General features: G+C 31.9%; 1 protein-coding gene across 6 annotated transcripts in view; it reads left to right on the forward strand.

The window, feature by feature from the left end:
- The window catches only part of CADM2 (cell adhesion molecule 2), a 1108555-nt gene that overhangs the window by 1012288 nt on the left and 81699 nt on the right, over positions 1 to 14568 (forward strand). For 3 of the 6 annotated variants that reach the window (XM_019024501.4, XM_019024500.4, XM_055383166.2), the window contains one exon: positions 6715 to 6834. The exons of the other annotated variants lie outside the window; for them this stretch is intronic. In XM_019024501.4, the coding sequence (XP_018880046.1) occupies positions 6715 to 6834 (120 nt within the window). The remainder of the gene's footprint in view (positions 1 to 6714; positions 6835 to 14568) is intronic. 6 annotated transcript variants of the gene reach the window in all.

A 14568-nucleotide genomic window follows, 5' to 3' on the forward strand; every position in this document is an offset into this window, starting at 1 on the left:
TGGGACCACCCCTGGGGGAGGACATTAGTGACATAAAGCAGAAAGAAAGTAAACATATGGATTCAAGACTAAATGGTAACAATTTTTCTCCCTATTGAACACTAGTCCTTGGAGAGAAACAAGCAGCTTGGGCTTCTGGGACTCTTTAGACTTAATTTTGTTTCGAAAATCCATTCTGAATGCCATTTTTAAAAAGAGAAACTGCCAGAAAACAAAACAGGTTGACAAGTTAGAAATTATTGTACACTGCATTTGTAGAGAACAGAACATACCTTTAACCTGAAAAGCTCGTTATTGGAAAAAAGGTGCTGTACCACTCTTCAGTTTATTGTATACAGCGCTTGTTGAAAGTGATTTCATTTTGACAAGGTTATACAGGATCTGTTGTGCTCTAATAAGCTCCAATAACAAAATGTGGTGGCATTTTCTAAAAAATCCTTCATTAGAATATAAAGAAAAGGACACTTTTCTGTTGTTTTTAATTGGATGATATGATTTAGAGCTCTAACACTTTTAAAAACACTGAAAACCTGCATTTAGAATATAGAACTATTCTGTATGCTGCATTTTAATTTTTTTAATACTCCTTTAGACTGGAAGACTCTTAACAGGAATTATGAAAAATCACCTCACACATGATAAAAGGGAGAGCAACTTTTTTCAGGGATTAACCATGTATAAGCTTCTGTTACTGATTCATATTTTTAAGAATGATACTATTGCCTATCTACTGGTATCATTATCATCAGGAGTGACGTTATTGATAAAGCACCTGTCATTTCTAGCACTGTGGTCCATCCCTGTAGTCCCAGCTACTCAGGATGCTGAGGCAGAAAGATCATTTAAGTTTAGGAGTTCAGAAATGTAGTGCACCATGGCCATGCCTGTGGATAGCCACTGCATTCCAGCCTGGGCAACATAGCAAGACCCCATCTTTTAAAACAGACAAACAAAAAGCACCTACCACATTGAAAGCACAGAGCTAGGCACCCTGATGAAGCGCAAAAGTTTACCATGAAGTTCATTCTCTCTATTATCTTATTCTCATTTGTTCAGGAAACAAAAAGGCAAGCAATATATGTTAAGTATCAAATGAATGTTACAGCTTCTCAATTTCCAATCCCAGATTTTCTGAGGAGCTTTGAGTTATAATCAGTGTACTGCATACTTTATTATTAAAAAGAGCTAAAATAATAGAGTTTACAAACTGATTATGTAAACTAGAGCAAATTTGAAAATGTTATAACATCGCACATTTTTAATTTGTGTTTTCTACTGAGGGACAGAAATGGATATAGAGCTAGTGGGACACACATAACTCTGGGTCCTCCCATAGCAGTATGTCATGAATGGAAGCATTATTGGTCATGGGGATTTGGGTGGGACAAAGTGAAGGAAGCAGTAGATAAACTCAAAAAGTACAATGGGTGGTGAAAGGAAATTAGGTGGGCTTAGCTGGTCAAGGAAGTTTTCACAAAGCAGGTAGGAATCAGGCTGAGATGTGAGAGTAGCATTTTGTTAGGTATCAGGAAAGGGTGGCTATTCTGAAATGAAAAGCTAATGAGGGATTGGCTCAGAGTATATTTGTCTAAGACAAAGTGATATTTTAAAAGACAAGAACATGTTAATTTATAAGGCTGAGCCTACAGTTTATTGGGAGAGGGAAACACATAAATATAAACATGTACACGGGTGTCTGCAAAATGCTTAAAAGCTCAGGGAAGGAAGATATTAACTCTTTGCAGAACTGGGCCATGCTTTCCATATGAGATCCTATTTGAACCAGGATTTAAAGGATGGACATGAATGAGATAACAAATGTGAAACAGGGTGTGCCTCTGAGAACCTACAGCACAAAGAACAGGAAGAGCTATGTCTAGCTCTGTCAAGGGGGTAAAGCACTTGTGTCAGAGGCAGATGTCTTCTTGTGTGCTAGGCTTAAGCTTCTTTCTCTACATTAACTTGGCACTTGAAAAATTAATAAAACAAGCCAGACATGTATCCTATGAGGAACTCTAGCCCCTGTTGTAATAGGAAACCTCAAAGTTATGGCTGCCTCAACACAATGGTGGGTGGTGCAGTTTTGGAGTTCCTATCAGAGTCACGCAGGTTAAGCAGGAGAGATGATGGACTGATGAATTTATCATATTCAAGTTTAGCCATGGTCCTGTAAACAGGTTTTAGTTTCCTGACTTGGCAAATGCGTTGTTTTAGCTGAAATTATACTTCTGCATGTGACTAAGTTCTTATAGAAGTACTCAGATTATTTACATTGCATTAATTGGCAACCCAACGTTCACTCACATGAATAACTTTTGCAGCCTAGTTAGACTGTCTGCACAATTATGAAATTGTTCTATTGACTTGATTTAGGGGTTCTGTCTGTTATTGAAATACCCCCAAATTTTCCTTTTACATGAAAACAGTACTTTATATATAAGTGAAATGAAAAGTATAATTTATTACAATTCAAACTTTATGTGTAGGCAAAATTATAAGAAGATATTTTCATATCTTGGAATCTTTACTTTTCTCAGCTTCCTGTCAATAAAAAGGCTCACAATGCCTTTTAAATAAAACTTCTTAGATAGACAGATAGATAGATAGATAGAGGTCCAGGATTTACATAAAATGTGTACATATATAAAATATATGTATAAAGATACATTTAAAGTTTAAATCATGAACACTGGATCTGTAGGAACTCATTTCATATCCTATCTAAAACCATCAATTTATTTTAGTGAGTATTATTTATTTTAGTATACCATGATATATGGTATTTAGTATGTGGTGAGAATAAATTGGCTAAATAAATTTAAAACACATAATTATGATTTCATAATCTCAGAGAAATTGTCATTACACATTCCTATATATTGTGATTAAAACTTTTAACAGCCTGAAAACTATTGTTAGATTAGATAGCAAACAAATTTCTTATTAATGAGAGTATTTTAAATTCTGATTTTGATGAACTTCATTGAAATTTATCTTGTTTGGATTTAAACTGAGTCTAAATAATTTATGTATAATTACTAATTTATCCGATCAGCTCTAGACAAAATTTACTTTCACTTAGTTCATTTTTCAAATATCTTTGTTATTAGCTACATATTTTATCAATTGCTGACTCTTCACTCTTTATACCTTAATATCTAAAAATACAAACTACAAATATATAATACGACACAATTAATTTCTTTTGTAAATTTGAAGTGCTGAACCTATCATTTATAACTACATTTTTATTTCAGGCAAATGCATTTATAGTTGGTTAAATTAATACACTCTCCAAGGAACACACAAAAAAATGAGCTCATCTTTTGCAATGTTGAAATCAGAGGTGAAATATACAAATCGAGCTGTGTATTGGATGGTTATCATTTCTAAATTCCAATATTCATAAATTATGCATCACATGCCATAAATTTGACCATGTTTTATTTGTAGTTGTCTTGGTGTCTGTGTTCAAATATCATCTGATTAATCATAGGATGTTACCATATAAGGCATATATTAAGATACTCTGACACTGCCATGTCATATTAAGCAAATTACTTAAAATATTAGTATAACTGCAGATTATCTTGTCCTATGGAAAAAATTAGTAAGTTAATGTTGAACCAGTATTTAACATTTTTATGATGTATGTGTGCATGTATATAATTTCTCTGTGTATGAATTAGTATTTTTCAATATTGGGGAATATTTTAAGCGGCATCATTTCACAAGGGATAAAATGGGCTGCAGTTTCCACCCTGTACCATATTTGATGGAGTCTTCTTTTCATTAACAGTGTAAGAGGTTTAAAAGTGTACAGGATTCCAGGCAGAGCTCTTCTCTTGAAGACCTGATTATCTAGTGGGACACTGAGAGCAAGAAAGCAGAGCGGGTGGAAAGTTTAGGTAGAAGACAGACGTTTCATATAACTGTTCCGGTCTTTCAGAGAATTTCAACTAATTCAATTGATCTTACATCGTTCAATTTTAGTTGCTTCCCATTAATATTCTGGTGCTGAATATTTCTTTTATTTTAACTTTTACTATTTCACAATATAGCTGAAATAATGGGGTGGTCTTTAACAAATAATGAAAGAACAGAATAAAACCCTCAAAATTATTAGAAAAACAAAAATGTTTTAAATGTTTTAAAACACATAGAACAAAATGAAGCTAGTAGTAGTTAAAAACATGTAACAGTAACAGGCATGGGTTTCTTTATGACAAGTCATTTTTTAAACCCAATTGTCATTTTGGCACTTTCCACCAAATTACTTTCAGTCAATTTGTTTTTAGCCACATATGATGTCAGAGAGGAGGATAAGGAAGAATGCTGAACAGATAAAAAAGAACCAGGCTATGTGTAAATAATAATTTGTAATGTTATCTATTTGTGTATTTTAAAAGATTCTAAGGATGTTGTTTTGAAGTGGATTAGCAATTATTAAAACTACTCATCTTTTTAGGTTGAGTATTAACCTATGGAAAAATGTATGCTTAATGCGTTTTGACCCTTGTAAGAAATAAAGATATGGCTTGCTTTATACAAGAATGCTCCTAGTACTTGAAAATATGTAGACTGTCTTTAAAAAATTCAGGATTTATTACTGCCTATATTGGTTGACGTGGTATAAGCGGGGCAAGGTTGGGGGGACTCCAAATACTACTATAATAATAATAATTATTATTATTATTGTAAATAAAACAAAACTAAACTAAACTAAAAACAAAACCAAAATCCTGTGATTTGTATTCCTTCTCTTAATAATTCAGTGATGGGGCTGATTTTGAAAGACTACTTTTCTTATTAGAATGAGATCCAATGCAATAGTATTTGAACTGACTATGTGATAGGAAATAAACCAACATGTTATAATCTGTGATAAATTTGGAAATAACAGATCATTTACATGGAGTTTTAAATGCCTAGTATTATTGTTTGTTCATAAATTTGATATACTTGGAAGATATTGGTCTTTGCAGTTATTAAATGTATATATTTTGAGATCTTAATCAGCAAATAACTTTGCTAACAAAGAAGGTATTATTTTCTATTTTAGATACGTATAAAAGTTAAAATTACACATTTTTTAAATTTAGAAAATGTTTTCATTTACCTCCAGTCTGCCTAAACTGTTTAAGAAATCTTACCTTGAAATAAGGAGTTATTATAACAATTAGTAAACAAGAAGTATCTTTGTCCATATACATAATCTTTCTTCATTTATAATGTCGTTAAAGTCAGTTCTACTTTATGATAATGGTAGATCGCACTCCAGGCTTTACCCATTTTCCCTAGTGATTAATGCAGCACCACTGAGTTTTAAGAAGGTTGTTTTCTTAATTTGACTGGCCAGGAAGCATTTTCCCTGTCGAAAAACAGGTGTAAACATCAATATTCAAGATAAGAGAGCGCTCTCATGCTGTTTTCTGGTGTATCCAGTGTAGAAAATTCAGCGGGTAGAGTCTACAGAGTGAGTTGGGCTATTTATCAGCAGTAAAGTACTAGAAAATGTTTGGTGTGACTCAAAGACTTTAACTGAGAGAATGACAGGAAACCTTTTAATACAAAATAATCTGTCAAACACTCGGAATATATGAGGGCTATGTGACAAACATGTGAAATCAAACCTCAGCACAGTAATTATTGGTAATTTGGAAACTGTTTCTAATTTCCTCACTGTGTAGATTACATGCCTATTCACTTTAGACAAGATTTGACTCTCTGAGGATCTCACTGAAGTTCTCATAGCTTGACACTGGCTGTATTGTTTCAATGTTCTCTGTGCTGCTCTTCACATTTTCAGCTGATTTTTAGTGAAAGGAAAGAGGATTTGGGCATTAAACACTATTCTTTCTGGGTTTTACTTTTTCTGTATTTGAAGCTACACTTAACTTTTGGCAACTTAACTAATTATGGATTAGAGGTTCAATGTTACAGTTCAAGTATATGTTCAGTAACCCCTCCTAGGTATGCCGTATTAAAATAAATCATAAACCTTTCAGAATATCGGGTGCCATGCTAGTTGACTCAATACTTGTTAAAGACTCCTAGGTACTGCAAAATTATTAGAAGGCGTTACCAGTTAACCAGGGTAAGAATTGCAAGACTCTAAACTGTGCATTAACCTCATTTGTGAGAACAGGAGAAGCAAAATAACAATAATAATAATTGGCTTCTTTTGTTTGCTTGTTTCTAAAGATTGCTCTCATTTCCTATCATTAAATCTTCCTAAAAGAAAAAAAAAATCAAAAAGCATTTAACATGCATTTACACATTCATCGTTAACATTTTGTTAATCTTATATGGTGGTATATGTGTTTATTTCTGTATGTGTCATTCTGTTTACTTCTTTGACAAAGCATGTCATTTTTTTTTTACCTACATGTTTTTTGCTACTGCATGTCAGACTTTTTAAATGACTCAGTGAACAAATGAATTCTTGTCATTTTACATTTTACTCTAAATATTGAAAACAGCCTGCTTACTCTCAAACATTGCTCCAAGTCTTTGCTTTGTGTTGGAGCATGAAAAAGAAGTGAAAAAAAATGACAAGAATTGTGTGACACAGTCAGTTTTGTACCTGATATTCTGTTAAAGCTTGTTAAAGTTAAACCTCAATAAGTTATATGTATTTATAATTTGAATCATTTGTGTTTCTCTTTTGTTTGCATGATATGATTTTGTTTATATTTTTTTTCCACTCACCAGATGTTCCCAACACTTTGCTTCCCACTACTATCATCCCCTCCCTTACCACTGCAACAGTCACAACCACTGTAGCCATAACAACCAGCCCAACCACATCTGCAACAACCAGCAGCATCAGAGGTACAGTATGTTTCTTTGTTATAGCCTGGAAAGCACATTAACTGGAGCTTTGTGGAAGTTTTTAGAAAGGTTAAAAACATTGAGATTCAATTTTACTTAATTATGAGAAGTAATTAAGTCACCTAAATTACTATCAATTAGGGTTATTGGAATAGAATATGAGAAATGATGGTACATTTTATTTTTTTTAGTGTTACTTAAGACTATTATCAAAATCTTGCAGAATATAGATTTAAAATATATGGGACTTTAAAATGTTGGTCAAATTTAAAATGTTAGCATGGGACACAGTTTTTGCCTGTCTTGAGAGGTAAACAAATAAATAAGATGTTCATGTGTGCAGAGGTAGCTTTTGCTTTTTTAAAATTCTAGTTTAATATTAATAACTTGCCACTCCTCTGCAACTATGTTAAAATATCTATAGTTGTGAAAATGTTCTAAAATTGACATAGTCCATGGGGTCAGTATAAATTATTCTCCACATAGAACTTGCAAGTAAATATTCAAAATACATGTTATCCCAAAGTGATTTGCTGAGTGAAGCTACTTATTCTACTAATAGAATGTTCTAAAAGTAAATATCTGTTGTCTCAGATGGCTCCATGAGTAATTTCTGGTATCGTTATACAAATAATTTTATTTCAAAGAAAGCAACCTTAAAAAGGTGGGAATATCCATAAAGGCAGAAGAAATAACTATGTTGTGGTTGAGAAATATAAAAAGTATTCCTGAGCAGTCATTAAGTGGTTAGCAGCTGATGAGGAAATTAAAAAAAATTGAAGCCATTATAGAAAAAACATGGTTTAAATTTAATTTCTACATAAGCAGTGCTCAGAGAGAATTTGTCATATTTAAGTCTGTCTTTTTCTTATTTCTTATATATGTTTCATGTCACCTTGGCTCTACTAATATCTGTGAAATTTAACAATTTAACTTGAAATTAATGAGGACTTTATATTATTATATTTAATTCAGTTGTATGAAGGTTATGTTTAGCATTATTATTCATAATTATTAAAGGTCGTTCAGTTAGATGGTTTTCTTGGAATTTTAATTAATTCTAGATATTAAGTTGATTTGCCGTCTTTGATTTAACAGTTATAATAGTCTTTCTTTTGTTTCAGAAAAAATTCTAATGTCTGATAATTTTCCATTTTTTAATAATGACATCAACTATATTATACAATGTACAAGATTGATGACTAAATAAGTTTAATGGTAGTAGCAATAAGAATTTCTCAGAAATAGCTAGGTATGTTTTTGTATGACTGAACTTTATTTAAGCTAAATCTGTAAGTGAGAAGAGTGTGAAGGTCTTTCTTGTAAAAAAATTATATAAAAATGGGAAAAGAGACATAATGAAAATGAAGAAAAAGTTAGAAGTGCTTTATAATATTATGTAAAATGAAAGTTATCTAAAGTTCTACTTTGCTTTAATTTGTGATGCTCTATAAGGTTTCTCACAAACGGCAGTCTAAATAAAATGTAATCATTGCATACTAACACAATATCTGCGATACTATTAAGTTCTGACTATATAAACAAATCGCTTCAATGGGAAAGGAGGGAGATATATTGACTTTTTTTTAAAGGTCCATTTGTAACACAAAAATCTAATATTCAATTATGCCTTCTTCTTCAACAAATATTTATTGAATATATGCTATATGTATGGTGTTATGCCAGGACCTAAAATTATGACAACTACTGGCATCTAAAATCACTAGCAATCAAATGTATACATTTCTCCCCACCCCCAACAAACAGTTTTTGTGCTTAATCTTTATTGAAAAGTACTAATGTACTTTGTGGGAAAATATTACATGTGGTCTTCCAGTCTTTTGAAAAAAAAATCCATAGTATTTTGCTTCAGAGGACTATATATATGTATATATATATATATATAATTCTGTTTCAAAGGACTAAATATCTATCTATCTATATAATTTCAAACCTACACACACACATTTACACACACGCCATTATAGACTATTATATGAGAAAAATATTTCAAAGTGAAGCTAACAACATTCTTTTACATTGGTTCACATGAATCTTAAGTGGGATTTGGTCTATTGCATTTTTTTTCCTTCCAACTTTTATTTTAGGTTCAGGAGTACATGTAGAAATTTGTTACATTGGTAAACTAAGTGTTGCTGGGATTTGGTGTACAAATTATTTTGTCTCCCAAGTAGTAAGCATAGTATGTGATAGGTAGTTTTTTGATCCTCACCCTCCTGGACCCTCCCATCCTCAACTAGGTCCCAGTATCTATTGTTCCCATCCTTGTGTCCATGTGTCCTCAATATTTAGCTCTCACTTATAAGTGAGAATATGCAATATTTGGTTTTCTGTTCCGCATTAATTTGCTTAGAATAATGGCCTGCAGCTGCATCTTTGCTGCTGTAAAGGACATGATCTCATTCTTTTTAATGGCTGCATAGTATTTCTAATGCATATGTACCACATTTTCTTCATCCAGTCCACCACTGATGGGCATCTAGGTTGATTCCATGTCTTTGATATTGTGAATAGTGCTGCAATGAACATATGTGTGTGTGTGTCTTTATGGTAGAACAATTTATATTCTTTTGGGTATATACTCAGTGATGGGATTGCTGGATGAAACAGTAGTTCTGTTTTAATTTGTCTGATAAATCCCCAGGCTGCTTTTCACAGTGACTGAACTAATTTATATTCCCACCAGCAGTATGCAAGCATTCCATTTCTCTGCAAACTTGCCTGCATCTGTTATTTTTGACTTTTTAATAACAGTCATTCTCACTGGTGTGAGAAGGTATTTCATTGCGGTTTTGATTTGTGTTTCTCTAATGATTAGTGATGTTGAGCATTTTTTCATATGCTTGTTAGCCACACGCATGTCTGCTTTTGAGAATTATCTGTTAATGTCCTTTGTCACTGAACTAAAATCAGTGGTTTACTCTTTCTGGTAAATTCACTTTTTTTCAGGTTTCTTAACATGTTTTTGTAAACTTTACACCATGGATGCTTAAAGTGCTCAGATAATTTATTTTTCCCTTAAACGCTCAACCAACCTCCAAGAAGACACACATGCGTACACACACAAAAAAGATATGAACAAAAACCAATCCCTCTTTTTTAACTTAAAGTTTGAAAGATAACATTTTTAAAGAAATCACACAAAAATGTTTTTTTTAAAGATTTTGTAAGCTGGGAAGTTCATATTATCTATTTTAAAAGAAAAAAATAGTAGCATTGAATTTTAATGTTAGCCTAACGCCCATTTTTCCTTCTATCCTCATCAAACATCTGAGGACTGCCTAAGTCACCAGACTCACCTGCGTCATTAATATTCTAGTTCATAATTGAAAGTGTGGAGGATTCATTTATTATGTAAACAATGTTATCAATTTTACACTGTATTCTTTCAAATTATGTGATGTTGTTTCTTTGTGAATTGCCTTTTAAATTAAAACTTTTAGATGCGATTATATTTGAAAATAATTCATTTATTTATAAGTTTGTGAAAGATGGTTCAAAATCATGATTAAAAAGGATTCATAATAAGAATATATTGCCTAAGAAAAGCGGAGACCTAAAGAGAAAGAATATTTTCAACTTGCAGCATTTCTTTTTGGTTTACTTATTTCATTCCTTTATCTTATTCAATAATTTGAAATCAACTGAATGTATTTGATTTTATTAGGTTTAAATTGTATTTCTTCAAATTTCATAAACTATAGCATTTATCTCCATATATTTAATAAATGATCACAAATAAATCACTGTTAATATCTCCATTTACACTTTTACAACTCCTGCTATTGCTGGATTTTTCATCCTATGAAATGTTAAACCAATTTAAAATACATTTAAAGAATCACAGCTGTATCTGTATTAAAAATCAAGATGAAATGGAATGAAAGAAACTACACTGGATTGTCAGTGTCATAACCTTGAGAATTTGCACAACTCTTCAGCTTGTGTTTAAAATGTATCCCTATTTGGAGGAAGAAGAACTTCAACCACATGGAATAAAAACAGGCAGTTAGTATCTTATTACAAATAAGGATGTTAAAACACACAGAAATGAACCAACTTGGGCAGCTATGGTAAAGAGCTGGATTGAGCCCTGGATACATCTTTGGATATGAGTTTCAGTTATTTTGTTTACAAGATGTTTGACCTTCGACAGTACACCAAATTGAGCATCAGTGTTTTCATCAGAAAAACATGAAGCACAGGTTTGACTTGAGAGTTATATAATATCTAAAGTTATGAAAACATAAGCAATACTCAATAAATGACAGAATTATTTTTTCAGTTCGTTTTAGTAAAACAAACATGTTTACCAGTAGTTGTATCATACCATTAATGAAATGGTAGATTTTCCCCTATAATTACAGTTTTAATCTGGCAAAATTCTTTGGTGTTAATGCACTAATTACTTTTTCATTTCAATTCTATTTTTATTGATTGTATGAAACAAACATTAGATGAAAATTATACGAGAGCATATGGTACCATTTATATCTATCTATCTATCTATCTATCTATCTATCTATCTATCTATCTATCTTTCATCTATCATTCATCTACCATCTGTCTGTCCTTTGAAGTGTAACAGTTCATATACTTTTAATGAAGTTTAAAGTATTCTTAATCTATATCATTTTAATTGTTTCAGCTTTTGGAAATGGCGTAATTTTTTACAGTGGCCTAACCAACCTTAAAATTCAGATTATATATATAATATGTGTATATATATGACACACATAATATATTATACATATTATATATGATCTATCTTACATTATACATAATACAATGCTCTGTATTATGTTATATATGATATATGCTTTATATTACATATGATGGATACAATTATTCCGATTATATATTATATATCTTATGTGTACATTTATGTACACATATGTACACATATGTTATGTATGCACATATGTTATGTATGCACATATATTATACATGTTACTTTTTTAGGTCATTGTGATTTTTTAATTAACTTAATATAGTCATTTATAAAATAATTCCAAGTGACTTTGATATGATTTCTAGTATTAATATAAGCATTATTTTAGCATGGCATGTTTAATAACATTCTCATTTTTATCATATAATTTTAATTTCATAATAAACCATGTCATAATCTAGTAATCTTTAGTAGCATCCTCATTTTATAGATGATGTTAACTTATTTCAAATTCAGGAGACATATGAAACATAGTTATATATTTAAGTGGTTATGTTTATTTATCATAATTTTTAAATAAGAATTTATAACTGAACTTTTATGCTTAGGACAGGAAATTTTCTAAGCTAACAATTGATATTTGTTTTTACCTGCACAGGACAGTAAATGCACTAAATGCAGAGATGATCTGATAGATATGGAAAGATGTAAACCAATATACACTGTCCTGTTACTAAGAGTGGATTCAAATACACCATACATTTCAATATACCAGATAGGGAAAGAAATCCAAAAAATGGTGATTAAAGTGTTTACACAATCCATGTAAAACTTCAAATGAATTGTTGATTCAAATATAGATTTAGTTTTACATCAGTCTTTGAAATGGTAGAATTATAATTTTGTACTAACAAAAACTACATTATTTGTCTGGTAATCTCAACAAATTTAATTGTAATGAGATTCGTTGCAACAGAACCTTAGTTCAAAATGTTACGGCACACAGGAAAAAAAAGGATTTTTTTAAACTGAAGAAATCAAACTGTCAAAATATCTAGAACTAGAGTTATATTGACAAAACTCACAACATTTTAAGATGTGTACTCAATTCTTAACAATTTAATTGTGCATTAGTTGCCTTGGTCTGTTTGGGGTGCTATAATGAAATTTAACTCAGTGACTTACACATAACAAATATTTACTTCTCAAAGTTGTGGAGGCTGGGAAAGCCAAGATCAAGTCATGGGTACATTAGTTGCCTGTTAAGGGCCCATTCCTCATAGATGATGACTTCTACCTGTCTTTCCATGTGTCCTCACATTGTGCAAGGGGCAGAGAAGCTCTCTGGAGCCTCTTTTATACAGGTACATATCACGTTCATGAGGACTTCACCTCATGATTTAATCACTTCCCCAGGCCCCACCTCTTAATATCATCACCTTGAGGGTTAGGAATTCAACATGTGAATTTTCAGGAGGACATTTGTGTCCTCAGGAGGACATATGGTCCAACAGACCACAGCACTACTGTTGTGACATATGTTTAAAAAGGTAACATTAACCAAAATACTTAAAATGATTCTCAAAGAATAGAATGATTTTTTTTTTTTTTTTTTTTTTTTTTTTTTTTTTTTTTTTTTTTTTTGAGACGGAGTCTCGCTTTGTCGCCCAGGCTGGAGTGCAGTGGCGCGATCTCGGCTCACTGCAAGCTCCACCTCCCGGGTTCACGCCATCCTCCTGCCTCAGCCTCCCGAGTAGCTGGGACTACAGGCGCCCACTACCACGCCCGGCTAATTTTTTGTATTTTTAGTAGAGACGGGGTTTCACCGTGTTAGCCAGGATGGTCTCGATCTCCTGACCTCGTGATCCGCCCGCCTCGGCCTCCCAAAGTGCTGGGATTACAGGCGTGAGCCACCGCGCCCGGCCAGAATAGAATGATTTTTAGGATACATCTGGAATGACTATAAATCCAGTCTAGAAATTATAGACCCATAATTTTTAGCCCATATAATGCCATTGTATTTTTAAATCATGTGCATCAGAAAACTTAATTCTTTAAATGTAGATGAATTTAGGGATCTGTTTGTATCACTATAATCCTAAAACATTGCTTTCTGAAAGATCTCAGTAAATAACTACTTTTTCACTCTAAAAGCATTTGAAACCATCTTAGCGACTTGTAAAAAAAATCATATACACAAAGTTGAGCTATATAAATTGAAAATAAAACAAAGTTAAGTACACACTTTGGGCCATTGTTGGAAGGTTGGGATGAATTGTCAAACTCATATTTAATGTGGACATTTTAAATGAACTACAGTTGCCTAAAATGTGGACTACGAAAGAGTTTCATTTATATTCAGATTCTCTTACCTCAATTGTTTCATTTTTCTGACTTCAAAATAAAATAAGCTAAAGCAAACACCACATGACATATGTGCACTTCAGACTACTGTCTGAAGCATTTATTTAATTAAACCAGGTTAAGAATCAATAATGTTCTATCCTGCCCTTCTATTCTCTACATCCTTTATATCAAAAGAAATCAAGTCTATCTTTACTTAATTTTTATTTGGTTTCATTACTGTGTCTCTCTTTCCCTTCTTGGTTTAAATGCTTTAAAAACAGAATACAAAGAAATAAAGAAACATCAGAATAAAAGGAAAAACATTCCAGGACTGAGGAAAAAAAATGAATGGAATAAAATCATTATAGCTCTGAGTTAATCACCATAAATGTACTCAAATAGAACATTTGGAATAGTAGAATATATCATCTTGACACAGTTAAATCCCAAAGTGTGCAAATCAAGAAGTTGTTTATGAGCTTTTATTATGAGTGTTTAGCTATTAAAAATCTTTTTTGTTTTATTGGTGGTAATAAAACACAATTTGCGCAATGTTGTGAGCTTTTAAAAATTAAGTGTCAATATGTTGGAGTTTCTTTTCTTAACAAAAATTAAGTAATCATTCAATATCCAGATGGTCCATATAGAGAAACCTGCTTATCTACAAAAAGACTGATTTCTATGTTTAGGGTACA

The sequence above is a fragment of the Gorilla gorilla genome, chromosome 2, assembly GCF_029281585.2.
Source record: "Gorilla gorilla gorilla isolate KB3781 chromosome 2, NHGRI_mGorGor1-v2.1_pri, whole genome shotgun sequence".
Classification (NCBI taxonomy): domain Eukaryota; kingdom Metazoa; phylum Chordata; class Mammalia; order Primates; family Hominidae; genus Gorilla; species Gorilla gorilla.